Source organism: Lacerta agilis, chromosome 3, assembly GCF_009819535.1.
Source record: "Lacerta agilis isolate rLacAgi1 chromosome 3, rLacAgi1.pri, whole genome shotgun sequence".
In the NCBI taxonomy this organism is placed as follows: Eukaryota; Metazoa; Chordata; class Lepidosauria; order Squamata; family Lacertidae; genus Lacerta; species Lacerta agilis.
In genome coordinates this window covers 57069709-57091996 of record NC_046314.1, presented here as the reverse complement: position 1 = coordinate 57091996, position 22288 = coordinate 57069709, and the positions used below count along the sequence as shown (strand labels likewise).

The window sequence follows — 22288 nt, the reverse complement described above, 5'->3', positions numbered from 1 at the left end:
CCACACATGATGTGCTTTTTATTATTAAGGAATGAAGCATGAAAAATACATTCCAGAAAACATCAGCCCATTTTAGAGATGGGAACATAAAATTTAAAACTGGAGAGATGAACAATATCAGAAAGGTTTTTTTAAAAACATGAGATATGACAAATTTTAAAACCTGATATATTATGAAAAATCCTTCTCTTTTTCTGAATGTGACATAGTAGTGACATATAACAGGGGAATACTATTGTCCTGATGTTCTTCTGTGCTTGTCAACTTCCTGGATATATTTTATTTATTACATTTCAGAACAGTGCTTCCAGTTTTCCCTTTTGCCCTGTTTGTCCTTCTCACAACAACTCTATGCCATTGCAAGGGATTGATTGGCAATGTGCACAAAAAGGCATACACTATGGTATGCAGAAACTGCATGTATTAGTGAAAATGACAAAAATGCATTATTTTAGGGAGAACTGCTTTGCAACAATGTCTACATTTGGCAGAATGCCATAGAAGAACATTATCTTGTGAGAAATTCAAACTAAAATGCTGATGAATTTTCATGAGAGCTTTTAAAAAAGAAAATTGATGTGGAAATGTGCATAACTGAAGACTGGAAAATGTTTAAAAACTGAGCAAATCCAAAACTGACAGATTTGTCCATCCCTACTGGCAACTGACAATGAGGACAGTTACAAATTGTAGCCTATATCATAACTAATTGCTGCCACATCAGTTGCTGATGCACCAGAGATCGGGAATGTAAGGTCAGAGCAGTCCACAGGTTGTGCTTTCCTCCTCTTGTCTGAACTGAAGATGCAACATGATCTGACATTCTAATTAGAAAACTGGCCAGCAGCCACAACCTAGTAATCCTAAGTCCAGGGGTAGCCAACTTGGTGCCCTTTAGATGCCGTGTGGCTACAACTCCCATCAGGCTGATGGGGACTGAAGTCCAAGAACATTTGAAGGGGACCACATTGGCCATCCCTGCCTTAGAGACAACGCAAGAGCTCACGCTTGCCAACACCATTTTTACTACCATAAGAGAAACTCCTTTTAAGGAGTATGAACACAGTCAGCTCTCTTTTTAACAGTTTGAACATCTAACTTTAACAATTTGCAGCAAGATGTCTGAGGTAGGAGTAAGCGGCACCTTTTCCATTCTCAGACACCCAGCTACCAGGGATTTTGTTCCCCAACCAGGAAAGGGCAATGAGTCACAGTAGTAATCAGGTCAGCTGGTAGATGAGAAGTGTCATGTAAAAAACAAAAACACTTTTCATTCAGTAATATGCTAGAACCAATAATTAACTTTTTAATTTAAAAGGGAGGGAGGGAGGGAGGGAACCAACTACATCCACAGCACTGAGATCTCCCTTTATTATACACGGTTTTATCATAAAGCTTCCCTTGCCCTGGATTAAAGATCTAGTCATCTGTTTCTGTAAATTATAGTTCCTACATTTTGGCGAAAGCAGTGAAATGCTTCTTCTATCATAGAGGATAGCTAGTAAATTGAATTATAGCTTTTGTATGGAACCAGGCATAGCTAATGAGGTGACCTTCAGATGAACTAAGACTCATCCTTGACCGTTGACCATACTGGCTGGGCTAATGGGAGTTGGGTCAAACAATCATTGGCTACCCATTATTAAACAATTGTCCTGGTTTTATTTCAGAACTACATTTATTTACTTTAAATATTTCTTATCCACACTTCATTGCAATGCAATTCCAGAGAAGGTTACATTTAAAATACTAGCCCATATACATACTACAACCACTAACACCATAAAAGCAGGAAAATCACAATTATAAAAATTGTAAAATGGCATCAGTACAGCCACAAATATCCAGCAAAGGCTTGGGTGAATAGATAGGTTTTCATCTAGTGAAGGAAACAAAGAGAATGCCAACAACAACAAAGTGCCCATAGTATCTCTAAGGGGAGGAAGTTCCAAAGGTGGGGGAGACGCCATCCCAATAAAACTTTGTGACAATGCAAATTTGTTCACAATCACATGACCATTTTATTTAAAAACATTTCTAAACTTACTCTAGAGTTTTATTAATATTACTCAAATCTAGAGTAAACTGCACATAAAGTTTACTCTTCCATATTTCTCCTCACCTTGAAATATGGACAACATGTGTTCATTATCAGGGACTGGTCTGAAGTTCCTTTAATTCTTAATGTCTTAATCACTCACACTTATTAAATTATTTAAAGGAGTTTGAACAGAGATTAGATGGTTCCCTGTAGCCAATGACATTAAAAATTCTGTGTTCCCAGAAGCCTGAAAAAGAGGCAGCAGAAAAAGTGCCTGTGAGAGAGAATTCTTTCATGTGCTTTGCCTAGTTTCTTAGCATTCTAAAAGTAGGGAATTGGAAGAAATGCTACAAGGAGTGACTTTGCATTTTGTTTTCAGAAATATTACACTGGGGAAAGCTTTGGAGTTCCTGATTCTATTCATTAGTCTGCTTCTTGGTAATCTTTAGCCAGCTATTCTACCATTTCAGGCTGAACACATGTGTTACAAAGAGGTATACATCTAAAACTTTAAAGCAAGCCAGTTTTAGGATGTGTATATACTTCCTTTCCCAAAGAGGTAATTCTGCCATACAAGATGGAACAGTATATAAACCACAGACCTCTAGGTCTTGCATTGTGGCTTCTATTATAAGAGCTTAGGAATATGGAAATAGAACTTTTTTTTCATGATGCCCTAGGGCAAGGGTAGCCAACATGGTGCCGTCTATATGTTTTTAGAGTCCAGCTCCTGTCAGCGCCAGCCAGCAGTCAATGGTCACAGATTATGAACGTAGGATTTCATCAACATCTGGAGGTCACCATATTGGCTCCCCCTTCTCTAGGGTAATATTTGTGGAAGTGAACTAGATATAAAGAGGGCATGCGAAGACCAGGACCCAACATGTGAGAAGAATTTTAGCAAAACTTTAAAAAAATATAGCCATACTGACATGGGCCAACAAAAGGAGAACTTTGTTAGTTACATAGTAGTATCAAAGTTCACTGCAAGTATGACTATAGCTGGATAATAAACTCCCCCAAGCCCACACACTATCATCCTCTCTCCTGATTGGCAAAAGGTTTTCAAGAATTCAGAAGTGGTATCTGTTACATATACAGTGGTACCTCGGGTTACATACGTTTCAGGTTACAAACTCTGCTAACCCAGAAATAACGCTTCGGGTTAAGAACTTTCCTTCAGGATTAGAACAGAAATTGTGCTCTGGCAGCGTAGCGGCAGGCCCCATTAGCTAAAGTGGTGCTTCAGGTTAAGAACAGTTTCAGGTTAAGAACGGACCTCCAGAATGAATTAAGTACAGTGGTACCTCGCTAGACGAATGCCTCGCTAGACGAAAGGCATTCACTAGCGAAAGGCTGTCTCGCAAGACAAATTTTTCAATGGGCTTGCCTCGCAAGATGGAAAAAAAAAATTTCTTCATCAAACCGCTATTCCCCCGTTGGTGCTTTGCAAGACGAAAAATTCGCTATACAACAGCACTCACAGAACGAATTAATTTCGTCTTGCGAGGCACCACTGTACTTAACCACAGAGTCAATCTGACTGTCCAGCAACTGACTGCTATATGGATTATATTCTCAAGAAGAAATGTCTACTTGCACTTAATAGGCTGAGTTTAAAGATGTCTGTAAGGGTGAAATACACATTGCACATGATGTATGTGGCACCATATTTCATTGCTTCCTCAATCTTCCTTGCTCATCAACACTTCACCTGCCTGCTTCAAAGGCTCTGAGCCATGCTCTTTTTGTGGTCATACAAGTTCCATGCAGTTTAACAGAAGTTAACTACCAACTTCTGTTTCCATTCTGCTCCCTTGACTTCAGCAGAGTGGCTCATTCAAAGCCAGCTCTTACAACCAGGCATTTCACTATCCTCCAATATGGCTGAAATATTGCCCAAGGAAACACTAATGGTATTATAAAAATATATAAGAGCACCCTGAAAAAATGGCTAGAAAGGAAGAAAGAAAGAAAATCAGCAATGTGTTAACCTATTTAAATTATCATTCATCATTTAAATTCATCTATTTAAATTAGAATTCCTCATGCGAAAGGCTGGAGTGGATGAATCCCAAACTGCAATTAAGATTGCTGGAAGAAATATCAACAACCTCAGATATGCTGAAGACACAACAGTGAGGAGGAATTAAAGAACCTTTTAATGAAGGTGAAAGAGGAGAACACAAATTATGGTCTGAAGCTCAACATCAAAAAAACTAAGATCATGGCCACTGGTCCCATCACCTCCTGGCAAATAGAAGGGGAAGAAATGGAGGCAGTGAGAGATTTTACTTTCTTGGGTTCCATGATCACTACAGGTGGTGACAGCAGTCACGAAATTAGAAGACACCTGCTTCTTGGGAGAAAAGCAATGACAAACCTAGACAGCATCTTAAAAAGCAAAGACATCACCTTGCTGACAAAGGTCCGTATAGTTAAAGCTATGGTTTTCCCAGTAGTAATGTATGGAAGTGAGAGTTGGACCATAAAGAAGGCTGATCGCCGAAGAATTGATGCTTTTGAATTATGGTGCTGGAGGAGACTCTTGAGAGCCCCATGGACTGCAAGAAGATCAAACCTATCCATTCTTAAGGAAATCAGCCCTGAGTGCTCACTGGAAGGACAGATCCTGAAACTGAGGCTCCAATACTTTGGCCACCTCATGAGAAGACTCCCTGGAAAAGACCCTGATGTTGGGAAAGATGGAGGGCACAAGGAGAAGGGGATGACAGAGGACAAGATGGTTGGACAGTGTTCTCGAAGCTACCAACATGAGTCTGACCAAACTGCAGGAGGCAGTGGAAGACAGGAGTGCCTGGCGTGCTCTGGTCCATGGGGTCACGAAGAGTCGGACACGACTAAACGACTAAACAACAACAACAAAATTCTATTTGAAGTAGAAGTGGGGTTTTTGCAAGTTTCAATTTTTGTGTCAAGAAGGGAGAACTTTTCATCTAAAGGTCTCTCATGTTACATGAAAATCAAAACTGTTTTCCTGCCTTGGATACATTGCTCACAGGGAACTGTGCAGAAATTACCAACTGAGCATTTATTTTTATTTTTGAAGGCTCCAGAAAATGATGTTAGGTCATAAGGTGAGGCCCGTTATCATGGGGACTACATAATCTCTACGAGGCTTTTTTAATACAATAACCCTTCTCCCTTGAACTTGGCTTAAAGGGTCTCCACAACATATTCTGCAGGTTTTGTTTTATTTTGTTAAAGGAACAGTTCCAAAGTAAATTTGTGTATTGGGTCAGTTATAAGGGGCTGGAACCCAAACTTTAACCCTTGAAGAAGTGCTGCTAGTCAGACAGTAATAAAAATCATTTAGTTCTTGAGCACTTAAAAAGCCAAGGTACCAGTTAAAATGAGTGAGCTGTTGCCATGTTAGAATTTCTTTTTTCCAGGTGTAGACAAGTGGCAAATATATATTAGATGTAGTGTGGTAATAACAAGTTCTCAGAATTCTGCCTGTATTATTTGCTAAGCTATCACAGTCATAGCATGTCAATGAAACATTAGTCAAGCAATCTAAAGGCAAAACAGCATGTCAAACTTTGGGAGTACTGGATGGATGGACAAATGGTGTGATTACATGCTCAAAGCAAACATGGAACTTTAAAAAATTAGATTCATGAAATGTCATGAATATTTTTCTAATAGCACTTTCAAACACATTTTCTTTACCCAACCCCACCCCAAAGTCTGACTCCACAAACTGCCCAAATTCAGTTTCCTTGAAATGCTCTGAGATCAATAGATTATGAGCTCACACAGAAAGAGGTGATTCCTATCCAGCAATTGCCAATCCATTTCTAGACCGAATTGTAATCTTGGCATCTGACCTGGCTGCAAGGCAAGCAGTTACTATGGTTCTGCTGGGTTGGTTTGCAGAAAGAAGTGGTCGCAAGGCCAGTATGGCAAAATATTGAACCAATCTGATACCACTTTTGTCTTTTCCAGGAGCAATACAGCCCCAAACAGAGATGGACATATTCTAACATTTAACAAGTAGTGCTTTAATATCAAAGGAAATTGTATTGTTGGGAAAGGAGGATAAGGATTAGCAGCAAGGCCAAGAAAAGCAAGACATGGGCTATATACCCTTTCACCTACTGCTATGGAAGTAAAGTAAATTTGCATGCATCATTTTAATGTCCTGTTCTTAACATGTCACCAAATTAAATCAAGCTTAACTACATATAACTGTGAACTTCTCATTTTACAGTAGTTGAATCTATTGTTTAAGTTAAAAATCAACTAACCCAAATATGCAACCTTATATGAAAGCTTCAGGATGAAATTACATGAGTTTCTAATAAAGCTTCTTTTGAAATAATATACTAGGAAGTTAGCCACTAGATTATTTTTCTTTTTAAAAAGTTGACTGAATGGTAAACAACATTTTAGAAGTAAAACAAAATACAGAGTTAACATCTCTATCACAGGCACATGGTTTACTAACTATTCCAAAATGTGAAGTGCTACAAAGGTTATGTGTTCATGCCATTAAGTGTCTTGTAGAGAAATGAAACATAATATAATCTTTTTAAGTAACTAAACATATGAAAAAGCTCCTTAGATCCTTTAAGTTTTCAAAAAAGTGTAAACGATTTAAGGGCAAGAGAGCAAAGTTAAGCATTAGTGGACCTCATGGCAGGCTTTCACCCCTTGGTTCTTGAACGTAATCCATTCCGGAAATCTATTCAACTTCTGAAAAACGTTCAAAAACCAAGACGCGGCTGAGGTAGCACTGGGCAGATGTACCAGTGGGAGCACCTGATTGGCCCCACCAGTGCATCTCCACAACACTGGCGTACCTGCTGCCCTGCGCCTCTGCCTCCTAAGTCACAGTAACACTGTTGCCAGGGGGCCAGGTGCATGATAGTGCCTGTTCTCCCTGTTGGCCACTCCTGGTCACTACCCAGGCACCAATTTATCTAGGGACAAGCGGCACAGTTCCCAAGGTTGAAAAAAAGGAAGTCTTGTCTTTTCAATGTTGGTAGGTTCCATGTCATTTAGAAACAGGAAATCACTTCAGAGGCCACTATATCAACCAACATCACCCACACCCACACTTTGGGGAAAATGTCCCATTTCCAAAGGGGAGGTACATCAGGTTGCTGAGTGTGGTGCAATGTGCTTCGCTCTGTTTTAAGACCAGCCAGATATTTCCCTACCCCATAAGATCTGCACTGCCTGCACAACTAGCATAGTATGCATTGCTTCTCATTGGCTCAAGGAAGCCCCTCCCACTGTGAAATGGGGGTGACTCCAGGCAACTTTTCAATAGTATCTGAACAGTAACCCAAGCCAAACATTAGAGCTTTTTATGCATATATCAGTGTTTCTTACACATTGACCTTCAAGTTCTACCCTGTACATGCAGCTACATACTAATTCTAACAACATATTGCAAAATGAAAAATATTTTTGAACACAGCACATAGGAAAAATAAATGAGTTTAATTAACCAATTTTTTACTTACTGACTGTTCATTTAAATCCTGAGTGTCTTCCATGGAGGTAACTCAGTTTTCTTTTCCTCCAAAGAGAAGTAACTTCCCTTTTAATTGTATTGGATGTCCTAATATTAAAAAAAAGAGTAAGCAAAGTATTATTTTGGTTTTACATTCAGAAACAAAACACTTCATTATAACATGCACAACTTGTTAGAAACCAGCTCCTTTGGGAAGTCACTGATATGCACACATAACAATTCTTTCACATCAACAATAAGTATCATTTTAAATACAGCAGCTAAAAAGATTTGAAAATGTCTGAGGGCAGAATTAGATGTTAAGCTGAATACTGGACTGTCACTGATAACAAGTCCCGCATTTTACTCCCCCTCCCTTCCCATAACTTCAAGACTGCAATATTTATATGGGAGTAAGTCCTATCGAAGTTTGTTTCTGAGTAGATGTGTTGCACTGTTGAACTGGATATTCTGGGTAATATCTAACTACAGTAAGTCAAACTCAGCCCACACCTACCCCAAACTGGTTACATTTATTTCAATGGGTCTACTCAAGAGTACAACCAACATTAGACATCATCCAATTTACTCATACTGTAACACGATAATGCTGTACAGTTCCCAGTTCCACATCCAAATTATTGTTTACTGCTTGTGGGAAAATGTAGGTAAGTGACACAGATGTCTAAATGTCATGGGGAGGGGGAGGAATTGAGACTGGCCTGCCATTCACAGTGGTAAGCCCATGGCAAGTGTAAAATCGAGTTCCACCTTAAATGCAAATCTTTTTTAATGTAAATGCTAGCCCTTGGCAGGAACCTTTTGCAGATACCATTCTGGAATGAACCAGCAAAAATATGAGGCAGACATCAAAACTACAAAGATAGTCAGCTTTATTACACTTCCCTGCCAAGAAATATAATTAAGATTTTGTGTTAACTTGCTGACTTTTTAAAGGGATCACATTAACATATATAGAAAATATTGTGTGGGTACTGTAATATTTCTCAAATGGATTCATGAAGAGGATTCTAGATTCCTGCATTCATTTGTTCACTTCCTAAAAAAACAAGTTATACAGTTTCCTATTTTCCAAATGTTAATAGTCAACAAATCACTTTAAAAAGCCAACCTGTGAAAGCAGAGGGGAAGATATATGCACTGCTGAAATTTTAATAAGTCTAATTTCACACTTCTTGTTAAATGATAGAATCTCTCTTTTGTATTCACAGTTTGCCCCAAACATTAACTGTTAATTTTTCACATTGGCAACACTTTTAGACAAAAAAACAATTCTTTATGTGAAAGGAAGTTGCTAAGTCCCCACTCGAGAATTTTACTCTTTCCGAGTTTAACATATGAATCATAGTGTAACAAGTGAAACGGAGAGATAAGTACTATTGGTTACTGTATTGTGATGTCTGCTGCTTACATGAAAGTGAAAGATGCTTATTTATATATATTTTTCAAAACTACACATCTAGATACCTCCCTCTTGCAAAATGTCAGGCAGTGTACATCAATGTAACAACCTTTAAAAGCAATATAGAACAAGCATAAAAATGACTGGCAACTCAAGATTTTTTTAAAAAATGCAACTCCATAGGTCTGTCAGCATAAAAAGTCTCCAAGAAATGTCTGAAAGTCAAAGCAAGGATGCCTGCCGAACGACTGCTGGAAGAGTGTTCCACAGCATGGGACTGGCGACACTAAATGCCTGACTGAAGACTTGCATATCCATTACATAACCTGAACACATTTCTTCCCTTCTTCTGTCTCAACTATTCTACAGGAAAAACTGGGCAAAGCATGTAAATTGTGGAAAGGTGGGAATAAAAGCTTCCTGCTCTGTAACTCAGAAATTATATGCTGGGGGTTGGTCATGTCTATTTTACAAAACCACACACGTACTGAACAGCAAGCCAAGCATTGTACATGGAAGTGTTTAACTGTGAATGCTACAATGGGTAATGAGACTTGGTATTTGATTAGTAAAGCAAGGTAACCAATAAAATGTCAGCACACCCTGCTTTGCCCATTGGCATTGCCTATCAACTTCCCTTACCATTGCATCTTTGCCTCTAACCCACAGACTGACTCACTTCATACAGAATTGCAAACCATGGCATATAAGTACTTGCCATTTCCTCCTCCCCTTGTGAAAACCAAGGTTCCCAATTCTGGTTTGCAGTCATTTGTGCAAATGTTTTTTTTGTTGTTGTTCAGCTGGATCAGAGAAAAAATATTTTTTGTAAACAACAAAGTGAAGAACATTGCTGGAGAAAACAGGGAAACGAGGGGGAAATGTGTGGGCCTTCAGCTCAGGCCCCAATGATCAGCGAAGCTGTAGCTAGCAATTCTATCAAGTCACAGAGAAGCAAAAGGTAGAAACTGATGTCATCTGCAGCCTCCACATTTCTATAGAAGTTCTACAAAAGAGAAAGCAGTGCCCTCTGCCTTTCAATTTTCTAATTGCTCTACTGTTTGTCTCCTACTAAGTTCTGCCTTGCAGATTCAAAAACATAGCTTATTTACATTGTCAATGTTCATGTTGCTTCAACTTTAAAGTTACCAGTCATCAAAATTATAAACATTTAAAATCATTCTCTATAATAGTGATATCATTCAGAACCCAAGTGTGCAGCACTTTGATGGCCTCAGGCTGGGAAGCCGTTTGTTAATAAATAAATAAATATTTTTACAAATCAGAATAAAACTAACTAATGAATGCTATTACAAATGCAGAATTACATAACAGCACTCATGAAGATGCCTTCTTTTTTAGCATAGTTTCTGTAATTTGTAAAACATTACAGAACTCAATTAATCTAATAAGAGTGGAATTCTCCCTTTAAATAATATATAAAATTAAGGGATAATAGTAAGCTCATGGAGTTTATGAGGCCATAACCTAGTTTCCAAATCAATAGAATCAGATTAAAAACAGAGGGCAGGAACTGCTGTATCTCGATTATGCAGTGAGTGTTTTTAACTACTTTTAAAATGATTGTAAAACATTTTAAACTTGCAGACAAGTTAGTGTGAAGAGAGGCATCTGTTTCTGCAGATGTGGATTTAAAGTTGATGAAGTGTTTTATCTCCCAAGATTTTCTTTTTTAAACACTTGATGAGGAAGGCTTCTAACTTCCTGATCAACAAATGCATTTAATAATATTTTCCTTAAACCTTGCTGTGGAACATATTTCATCAATTTGAATACCAGCTATCAACATATCAAACTACACAGTCCAATTCAAAAGCTAAGAAAGGAAAAATAATAGAGAAAGGTAATGATCAGTAAGTTTAATGATATTCCTTCTGTACAAATATTGTCACCTTCATTTTTCCCAGCTCTCACATTTCAAGAAAGACCAGTTCCTGCCTGTGCTGGACCAGGACAAAAGGGACCATCCAACAGGCCAACAGAGAGTGGAGCTCACCCTAGATTCATGCATTCATGAATCCAGCACAAGCTTAATCATTCAGTTTAGGCACAAAGGCCCCATCACTCCAGTCAGGAGCAGGATGGTGGAGGTGGAGGTAGAGGATAGACTACAGTGCAAACTTTTTCACCCTAGTCTGCTACTCTTCATCCACCAACAGTGCAATAAAGCTGGTTGTCCATTATATGGAGAACTATTCCCACAAGTTTCAGTATACCACCATAGCCACTACCATGAGCTTTTGTGTATTCCTCTTTTGAGAAATGTAGAAGGGGAAAATAGGACCAAGGCTGACAAATCATTAACAGTATGGAAAATGACAATGGTCCAACTGAGAAGTACAGCAGTATAAGCTGGGAACACAGCACTCTGAGGCAGAAGCCAGAAGGAGATACGTATGGACACATCAAATGTTATTCAGAAAGAGCTCCAAGATAAGGAATGACTGAACTATGCTATAATTTCTTGAGCAGATTATTGAAAAGTTGTGCCCAATTTGTGCACAAAAAACCAGCATAAATTGCCAAGAAGGGTATCAAGGCATTGAATATTACCACTGTGCCTGTACAAGGATTTTACTATGGGTATCCCAATTCCCCACAGAGAGCATTGACACTAATAAAAAAAAGCCTACCCACAAATCAACTGCCTTCAAGGACTTCATCTAGTACCTGTCCTCTTAGAGAACAAAGAGCAGCTGGCTCATACTTTTTAGTCGCTTCTCTGACCTGCACACTTGTGGGAGGGAAAGGTTTGGGGAAGGGTCACCCATCATCACCATCCCACACCCTAGGTACTCCATTTCCCATGAGATTGCTGAAGACACTCTGGAGATGTTACCAGAACAAGGCTGGACGACAGCTGGTTTTTCAATACTGTGATATATCACCAGCTAAACATTCACAATATACCAATATTTCACGATGTTTGAAATAAGGATGGAGCTATGTAGAGGCACTGGCTGGCTTCACAGTTTTTCCTGCATCGGATTTTTACATAGCGGCGCGCACACACACACACACAATCATGATTTGCAACATATTGCCAGGTCAAAAATTATGAAACCATTATCACAATATAGACTTCAAACCAGTTTTAGACAATAAATTGATATATCGCCCAACCCTATACCAGAGGCCTGCCTTTCTTCATTTAAGGCTCTTTCAAGCAGTATCCCTAAGTGTGTTTTGGATACCCTATGAAAGTGAAAAAATCCATAAAGTAGTTGCTCAGTCAAGCAAACCACTAGAAGTGACTTTAATAGGGCAAAGCATTGGGTTAAAGACTGAGAGGTCTGAGATGGGACACCCCTTTCTAATACAATAATCTGACAATTCAGGCATTTTTTTTACCATACAGATCATTGCCCATTCTATGGGTTAGCATTTATTATTATTATCTGTTAGGTCACTTTTTTAAAAGAAAGAAAGAAAGAATTCAAAACAACTTACTAACTTAAAAAACAAGAATAAAGGAATAATAATAATTATTATTTATTTATACCCTGCCCATGTGGCTGGGCTTCCCCAGCCACTCTGGGTGGCTTCCAACAAAATATTAAAATACAATAATCCATCAAACATTAAAAGCATCCCTAAACAGGGCTGCCTTCAGATGTCTTCTAAAAGTCTAGTAGTAGTTGTTGTTCTCTTTGACATCTGGTGGGAGGGCATTCCATAGGGCAGGTCCCACTACCGAGAAGGCCCTCTGCCTGGTTCCCTGTAACTTGGCTCCAGAAAGCCCTCGGCACTGGACCTCAGTGTCCGGGTAGAATGATGGGGGTGGAGACGCTCCTTCAGATATATTGGACTGAGGCCGTTTAGGGCTTTAAAAGTCAGCACCAACACTTTGAATTGTGCTCGGAAACGTACTGGGAGCCAATGTAGGTCTTTCAAGATCAGTGTTATGTGGTCTTGGTGGCCGCTCCCAGTCACCAGTCTAGCTGCCGCATTCTGGATTAGTTGTAGTTTCCGGGTCACCTTCAAAGGTAGCCCCACGCAGAGCGCATTGCAGTAATCCAAATGAGAGATAACCAGAGCATGCACCACTCTGGCGAGACAGTCCACGGGCAGGTAGGGTCTCAGCCTGCGTACCAGATGGAGCTGATAAACTTAATACATGTACACAATAACACAGATAAAAGAGCAGATCCAACTGAACCGCATCCACTAAAAATAAGATCATTATTTAAGTAATTAAGATTAAAGAGTTAAGTTTAAAGTGATCTCAAAGTAATGCCCTATTTTTTCTGTTATCCAAAGTTTTGTAGCCTTCCTTATGGCAATCCACTAAGTGATCTGCAATATTCCCAATTCAAGTAAAACATTGTGAAAATTCTGGGGATTGGTCTGTTCGTTAATGTGGGTGCGACATTTTCATTTCTGATAAAGAATCTGAATACACCGAGAAAATGAATATCCATTCCACAGTATTTTAAAAGAGATATTATGTACCATAACAATAACTATAAAACAAATGAAAATTAAACAAATATGTGGGAAGCCCCCAAGCACTGATGAGAATGAAGATTGTAGACCCCACTTAGGCAGAGTATGTTAACTTTACATTTATCTCACTCCAATCCCTTCCAAATCAACTAACCAAAGGGTATTCTGGTCAGAAAAGCAGCTAAAAGGACACATGCCAGATTACTTACAAACAATTGTCATTTTGAAAACAGGTTTCATTATCTCTCAGTTACAAAATACAACCAATTTGCAAAAATGCAACATTACTTTTCAATCTAGCTGTACTCAGATACACACCAAAATGATTCACTTCATCCGAACAACAAATCATGAAGAAATGTAGACATGCACACTCGATATAAACAGTATTAATTTTGTTTTTTGTTTTAGAAGGTCATTTGTTGTTCATTAGTAAAATAACAATTGTTTAAAACAGTTAAGCTAATTTAAGAAAACAATTCTGACCATTCAGGTAAAATACTACAAAATAACTATCCATAAATAAGTAGTTGTTATTCCTTATACAGTGTTTGTATCTCTAACAGTATGCTGCTGTATTTGCTGCCAAATAGGCAGAAATTTGTGGAAGCATACAGTGTAGGCCTATATTCCATCCAAACTAACTTCATGACATTTTCTACAGATGTTAATTGTGGGGAAAGGAGGTTACACTCCCACAAGCAGAAGTCCTTGTGAAGTGCTTTGCTGACAGACTCATTAGGTGAATTGTGCACTCTTCCCTGAAAAAAACAGCAATGAGCTTTCAATATCATTCACAAAATGAAGAGTGTTCTGCTTCAATATTATCACTGAATAATATGCCCAGCAAAACAAAACATAACTTGGTGCCTCACTGTGTTCTTCCTTCATCCTGGTCTGCATGCAGGAATCCTGTTCACAGTACCTCTTCCACATCAACCCCCTCATTATTCTCATATTAGCATTGTGTTCATAAAATGCTACAATAGAGCATAAAATGAATTGTGTGTTTTATTTACATTTAACAACTATCACTACACACAAATCTGCATGCCTTATATTCCTTCTACATCTAAACACAGTTGTGTAACTATAGGCAGGTATACTACTGGGAAGATTTTACAACAAGATTTAGAGTATTTTAGCTGCTCTTAAAGACATTAATTTGGAAATATACCTAATTTATTCCTTTTCTGTCTTTCAACTTTTATTTGCAATTGTAGAACAATGTAGAAATCTGTGCTACAAGATGCCATTCCTAAAAAAAGAAAAGAAAAAGACAGGAGTACCTATGGACATTATTTTTTAATCACTACTGCCACTTCTACATATCACACTTACATTCTTGTTTATTCATCTGTATTCAATTGTCACCTGGGATGTGGCCATGAAATGTCAGTTACAAAAATTAAATATTTATATATTTAGTCTTTGAATATCATGACAAATCTGCAATTAATCTAATGCACAACTACTGATCTCCCCAATAAAGCCATGCCAGAGACAAAGGGAGGAGCAAGCATGCCTGATAGCTGACACTAAGCCATTACAGTGGTACCTCATGTTGCGATCAGGATCCATTCCGGAGCCCCGTTCGCAACATGAGCAGAACACAACATGAAGTGTCGCATCTCCGTATGTGCGCAACGTGATTCAGCACTTCTGCACATGCGCAAAGCGTAATTCGGCGCTTCTGCGCATGCACAAATTGCCAAACCCGGAACTAACCCATTCTGGTACTTCCAGGTTCGGCGCGTTCGTATCCTGTGACCAACGCAACCTGCAGCGGCCGTAACATGAGGTATGACTGTATTTTGCATCTTGTCCAAATGCACATACTATTTTGCCTCTAAACTGCCGAACCAATACAGTCTATCCTGCAGACCATCATAGAACAAATACTTCCAATAAAAAACCTTAACAATAAAGATGACAACCATCCAAGTTATATACCAAGAAAATTATTTGAAAACTTTCCAACCCACAATATGTATTTCTGCACTGGGTGTTAGTACCATAGGGGATGCGGGTGGCACTGTGGTCTAAACCACTGGCCATAAAAGTTATTTTACACATTTTGGATTTGTAATTTTGGAGATAAACATGTAAACTTGTATACATAATAAATACAAATAACCCGCTTTTTGTTCTTCCCTTCTTTTTATTTTTCAATAACAAAGCACAAAACTATCATCATTTCTTTGTACAAACATAAATCATAAAACATGACAAGACTTAAACAAAAAAGCTCACTAGGGGGTAAATACAAACCATTATTTTACAGTACATAATAATGAGGTGATTACAATAAACCAGTTCAATGGATTCTTCAATAACCTGCTGTTCTAATATCTGCCATTCTAATAACTGGATATTTTACAGTCATTCCATTTGGAGAATTAGTATTTTGCCTTATGAAACTGGGAAGCAGTATGCGGACACCACTCCTAGCAGTTTTAAATTGAATTTTGTTCTAAGCTTCCAGCCCAGTTTTACCTGTAAAATGGAAGTGCGGCCGGGGGGGGGGGGAGGTAAAGCAAGATAAGTAAGACTGCTTCTCAGTCTTGCATCTGAGTACATTTAGCAAACAGCCACTGCTTCAACCTGACTTGGCAGGTAGCCTACTAGAATTTAGGCAGTAGTCCATCAGAGGCTTTTCAGACTTAAAGATTGAAGGTTAGATATTTTTCTTGTACTTCAAGGACATATTTTAGCCATTAAACCAGGCATTATAGGGGGCAGCTATTTACACAGGTAAAGCAGCAAACCCAAATTTGCCACCAAGTGTCTCCTTGACAATAAATTGCATAACACCTAATCCCAGCTCCCTGTCAAGTATTCTTCGATGGTAAGAATATCCTGACATATCTGCATGCTACATTTAAGGTGTGGACTTCAATTATTTTGGGTGTCCACCAGAAGGTACTGAGTTGTAACTAATGGAGGATGAGCACAAAGTCATTTGTGCAAAGGGAATTCTCTGCCCCCTCCTCATTGCGGCACCCTGAGCTTCCAAGAAAAGGCTCTTGTGACATGCTAAAGATAAAGGGACCCCTGACCGTTAGGTCCAGTCACGGACGATTCTGCGGTTGCAGCGCTCATCTTGCTTTACTGGCCGAGGGAGCCGGCGTACAGCTTCCGGGTCATGTGGCCAGCATGACTAAGCCGCTTCTGGCGAACCAGAGCAGCTCACGGAAATGCCGTTTACCTTCTCGCTGGAGTGGTACCTATATATCTACTTGCACTGCATGCTTTCAAGACTGCTAGGTTGGCAGGAGCAGGGACCGAGCAACGGGAGCTCACCCCGACATGGGGATTCGAACCGCCAACCTTCCGATCAGCAAGCCCTAGGCTCTGTGGTTTAACCCACAGCACCACCCACGTCCTCTTGTGACATGCTAGGGACCCTTTAAAAGAGCTGCACAGGACATCAAAAGTGGAACGGAAATTTGGGTTAGAGGTAGTTTATGTGGCCCATAATATGTACAATGATCCTCACTGTGTGTACCTGGGGGCAAGAATAGTTTAAGTTGCTGAAAAACAGAGTCTGTAGATTCATTATAACCTACAAGCCAAATGGGTGGGTATAAATAAGTTATTGTTGTTGTTATTGTTTTTTATAAAATAATTTATCACATTCCTGAGCACCGATAGCATTATTTTCTTTTTTAAAAAACTGTTTATCATAAATCTTCAAAGAAACATGGTATTGGGAAATGATGTTTAATATAAATTCTTTACATACAACTACCTGTACTGAAAATCCAATGGCATAATCCAACAGAGAGTGGTTTCCTCTTGTGCAACAGGACTTTACTTTCCTATCTCCCAACATCCCAGAGTAAATTTTAAGGGTACACCTAGGACTGCAGGGAGGAGAGGAAAGTGAAGTCTCATTGTGTGAGAAGAGGACACATAGATAGCATTGGCTAAACCCCAAGAGTTTAAAATTTCATAGAGGGTCAACAGAAAGGAACCAAAACCAAATTAAGATCTCATATTTTAACTAAAATGACTTTTTGAGGTCCATCCTGCACTGTCACAGCCTTGTATAGCTATAGACATTTGTGCCCCACAATTCAGGAACCCCATGAAGCTTCCATGTATTCATCAAGATGCTATGCATCATTATTAGAGAACATGTGTATGTACAGTCACTCACTATTTACATACAGAGGTTTCCCCTTCTATTGTTTTGAGTACATAATGCTTTAAAGGCAGAGGAACTCTGGTGCACACTGAGCCAATTCACCCACCGCAGATGGCAGGTGTGGAAAAAGTAGTTTTCTGGTGCCATGGCAGTATGATATGTAATTTATACTAAATGACATATACAAATACTGTATTTAAAAGAATATGCCCTTTACTATTTTTCCAAATTACACACATCTAATTAACCAATCCAGGTTATATCCAGTTGGCTGCCTACACCAATATCACGCTTCTGCCTTCCTTCACTAGGACCTGGATTAACAATGTAATTACCGGTACTTATTGAAGTAGGTGGTTTCTGGATTTAATTATGGCAAAGACTCGAAGAACTACTTTATAGAACCATTCAAAGATTCAGAGACATGGAATGGGATTTTTTACTTCACTACACCTTCATCCGAAACTACTTTGAAAGTCTCCTTAATTTTAATATATAGTGTGCATGAGGAATGCTCCATGGGCAAGTAGAACTTTTGTGTATTGTGCTTTGTAACATAACCTATAAATTAATATATCTGTTTTTTGTTTGTTTTCACTTAAACGTTAAGGGCATAACACTTTACACTACTGTGAACATAAATTTAAATCTAACGATATAGGTTACAACTGATGCAACACATTATTAAAGTTAATGGTGAACAACTACAGGTATCAAAAAGTCTAGTCCTATTCTAAACTTGACTAAAAAATATGAAATACAGATCTTTCATTGTAATGCAATGTCCTGTTATAAATTCATGTGGAGTTAATGTAATATGCTAGTTACTATCCACTAAAAAAGAGAAAGATACAGTTCAGAAACATCTTTAGTATGCAGCAATTCAGAGAATTCGAAGAATTGATGCTTTTGAATTATGGTGCTGGAGGAGACTCTTGAAAGTCCCATGGACTGCAAAAATATCAAACATATCCATCCTTAAAGAAATCAGCCCTGAGTGCTCACTGGAAGGACAGATCCTGAAGTTGAGGCTCCAGTACTTTGGCCACCTCATGAGAAGAGAAGACTCCCTGGAAAAGACCCTGATGTTGGGAAAGATGGAGGGCACAACGAGAAGGGGACGACAGAGGATGAGATGGTTGGACAGTGTTCTCAAAGCGACTAGCATGTGTTTGAACAAACTGTGGGAGGCAGTGGAGGATAGGGGTGCCTGGCGTGCTCTGGTCCATGGGGTCACGAAGAGTCAGACACAACTGAACGACTGAACAACAACAATTCAGAGATTGTTACCTAGTAGGAAAAACCAAATCAATTTTCCTACTTTTTCTGATGAGTTGTAAAACAATAAGAAAAATATATCTGTCACAACTAACTTAGCAGAGCACTCACAAAGCAACTGAATGGGTTTCCAAAATACCCAGCCCTGCTGAAATTATGTTGTCAGATTATGCAAAAAACATTTATATACAAAGAACACCAATCTAACAACCTAGATTAAAAGTGAGAGAGAAAAATCAAATAGTACTTAGACAAAATATGGATCATTTGCACAGTAAGAGGTCTAAACTTTTAAAGCAAAAAATAAAAATAACCTTCAATACTTTATATTACAGCCCCATATAGAAAGTGTTGCAAATGTATTTCTATAAATATATTTACCTATATAAGGCTGAAGTTGGAGTAACTGGCTGAATTTGGAGATCACAGTGAACCATGGTTTATTGTGACAAGGTATGGCCCCAATCTTCTCCTCCTCTGGCATGGTCATGCGGCATTCAGATGTTTTCACTTCCATTTCATTAACTGCAGTTTGGCATTATGACTAAACCCAAAGTGTGGCTAATCTTAACTATGGTTTGTTTGAAACAAACCAATTTAAAACCACTGGCAATGAAGCTTGCTTGGTTCAACAAACCATAATTAAAATTAATCACACTTTAGAATTTGGACATAAAGCTAATCTGTGGTTAATCTAAAATGGAAGCAGACACATCGTTTTCTTCACATGGTTGCAGCAAAGGAAAAGAAAGGAGGGCACACGAATAAGACTCACTATTGGTCATTCCTGTCATGATAAATATGGGCTATTCTTCTTTCATGACAGATAAAACCATCAATGGAATGATGGCTGTATTTTTTAAACTTAGTATGTAAAGCACGTCAAACTGTCTTCAGAACAGATTTGGAAACAAATGGTTTGCCAAACACTGCTTCCATGTCAGTCTCTGCTAAACAAGGCTTGTATCCAATTAGCTCATACTTACTGGTAGTTGATTTTAGTGAGTCTACCCCAGTTATGACTGAAAGTGAATTCTAAGAATGCCTACTAAGAAATGTCCTCCTGAACTCAATAAGGTTTACTCCTAAGCAAGTGATGACAGGATTGGGATACAATTCCCGAATTTTAACTTGAACACCTTTGTTGGATTGTGTTCATACACTGTAATCTTTACTCACTACAAAATATCTGCACCTTTTTGATCTCTTAAAAATTGTTAAAATATCAACTTCATCTTCAATAACAATTTTTATTTTATAAGACATTAACAACACAATCCTCTACTCAGAAGTAAGTCCCCTTGATTTAAATGAGACTTAATCTCAGGTATAGAATTGTATACAACTGGTATAGTGGTATAGAATTGCAGCCTAATCGTTCCATGCAGAATACTGGTATGAAATCTGAAGAACAATTAAAAAAGACAAGAAGGCTGAAAGTTTCAAGCATCAATCTAAACTATTATGTCAAAACTTGCATATTCAATTAGCACTTTTCATTGACAGGGAAAGGTTAGACTTGAGGTATCTTTTATATAATACTCTTTCTAAAAAAGATAAAAATGATGTGTTCTTAAGTAAAACTGCTTTGTTTACATTCAAATCATTGATTAAACTGTAAAATAGTCACAAAGTATCAATCTATTTGTGCTATAAATTTTTTACAAAGCACTATTAACAATTTGCTTTCCAATTGCAACTAACCTTTATTTGTTTTTTGAAATACTTACCTTATTTTTCCATCTATAAGACGCCCCCATGTGTAAGACGCCCCCTATTTTTGGAGACTCAAGATATAAGAAAATGGGGGGAGATGGTCCAAAGTATAAGACACCCCCTAATTTTTGACATTATTTTTTAGGGGGGAAACCTAGTCTTATACACGGAAAAATACGGAATATTGCATCTTTCTATTAATTGTGTTCAAGGCAGCAATGAGAGCAGGGCTGAAGCTACAAAGCACATTCAAGCTTATGACACTGGTGTAGGTCACTACACTGGGCTGGTGTTGTTATCAAATCCGATGTATCAAGAGGATTTATGCATTTTTAAAATGCTTGAAACTACATGAAACTACATTTTGTTTTAATCTAGAGTATTACTCACAACATTATTTATCTTTGGTTCATTTCTATTAACTGAAGGTAAAATAATTAAACAAAATCAGTATCTAGCTATCTGAAGCTATTTTGTAAAATTCCAAGTTCATCACTGGTTTGAAATGTGAGAAAAGTTAATACTTTGGGGAACATGTTAAACTTTGATCACACAAAGCAGATAAATGTGCAATCTTCTGTTCTACAACGTTTTAGGGAAAAAGAAGTAGGGGTGAAAATGGTGTTCGCTTTTGCAACTGAATGTAGTGTCAATATCCCATGTTTTCAACAACCATAGAGAAATCATTCTAAGATTTCTCAATAGTGAGTCACTTACAAAGGAGCACTAAAAACATATTATATGGAAGTAAATTGTCCCAGGTATTTGTTATTTTTAATATTAAAATCCTACTTGCTTTTTGTTCAGCAATGGATTTTAGAGAACCACTTCTCCATTTATTTCTTCAAGCAACGATTTGAAATATTTACTACCAGACAGTACCTAATTTTAGGTTTTAAGTGCTTTAACAGCTCTATGAAATATGATCAGCAGCTGCTATATAAAACTATGCCAAATAAACTCACTATATAAAAACGAAAACCTGCTTTTTAAGAAAGGGTTCATAAGTCTTCATTTTCAAAAGTTAAAATAAAAACCTTTACAAAAAATAATACTCAGATATAATGATTGAGCAATCAACCCAACCCCCAAACCAACTTTCCTTTTCAGGAGGCAAAAATCATTACCTGAATATCAGAAGCCCTACAGAAGTCATTATGATATACATCACTTTAACATATTACATATTCTGTTGTCCTCTTTCAAGAATATGATAATATTTGAGGATGGGATGAATGATAATTTACAGGGTAACTTGGTATCAACCCATCAGAAGCGACAAAATGGCACATTTGATGTTACCATTTAACTGCAACTACAACAAAATACTGTAGTTATGCATGTTTGCATCTCAAATTTGCATCAATGGCCTAAAAAGATGTTGTGATCCCCAATCCTAAAAACTTTTATTTGAAAGTAAGTTTCACCGATATCAGGAGAACTACCAAGTTTATGTGCCTAGGAATGCAGATTTAAATATGCATCTCTGATGAATTTATGTAAAAATCATTGTGAGCTATATTATTGAGAAACTCAAGACTATTATGGCAGCATGACCTAGAATTCTGTCCATGAGCTCTCTGTCAATTACTGTCGAAACAGGTTTCTATTGCACAGGAATAAAGGGTTCCAAAAACATTGTGCCAGATGAAATACAGTAAGCATACACTGAATATATGCTAGTATACTTCAAAGCAATAGGGGAAAAGTATTACATTACTAATTGCA

The 22288-nt window shown here is 38.0% G+C and overlaps 1 protein-coding gene across 14 annotated transcripts in view; it reads right to left on the bottom strand.

Moving 5' to 3' along the window:
* Window positions 1–22288, bottom strand: part of EYA4 (EYA transcriptional coactivator and phosphatase 4) — a 105073-nt gene that overhangs the window by 80811 nt on the left and 1974 nt on the right. For 13 of the 14 annotated variants that reach the window (XR_004426232.1, XM_033143802.1, XM_033143801.1 and 10 more), the window contains one exon: window positions 7537–7634. Coding sequence is in view for 11 of the 14 variants with exons in the window: in XM_033143802.1 (XP_032999693.1) it covers window positions 7537–7569 (33 nt within the window). In the remaining 3 variants the exon portion in view is untranslated. Of the gene's footprint in view, window positions 1–7536; window positions 7637–22288 lie in introns of those variants that run through there. The other variant, XM_033143818.1, reaches the window with a different exon arrangement.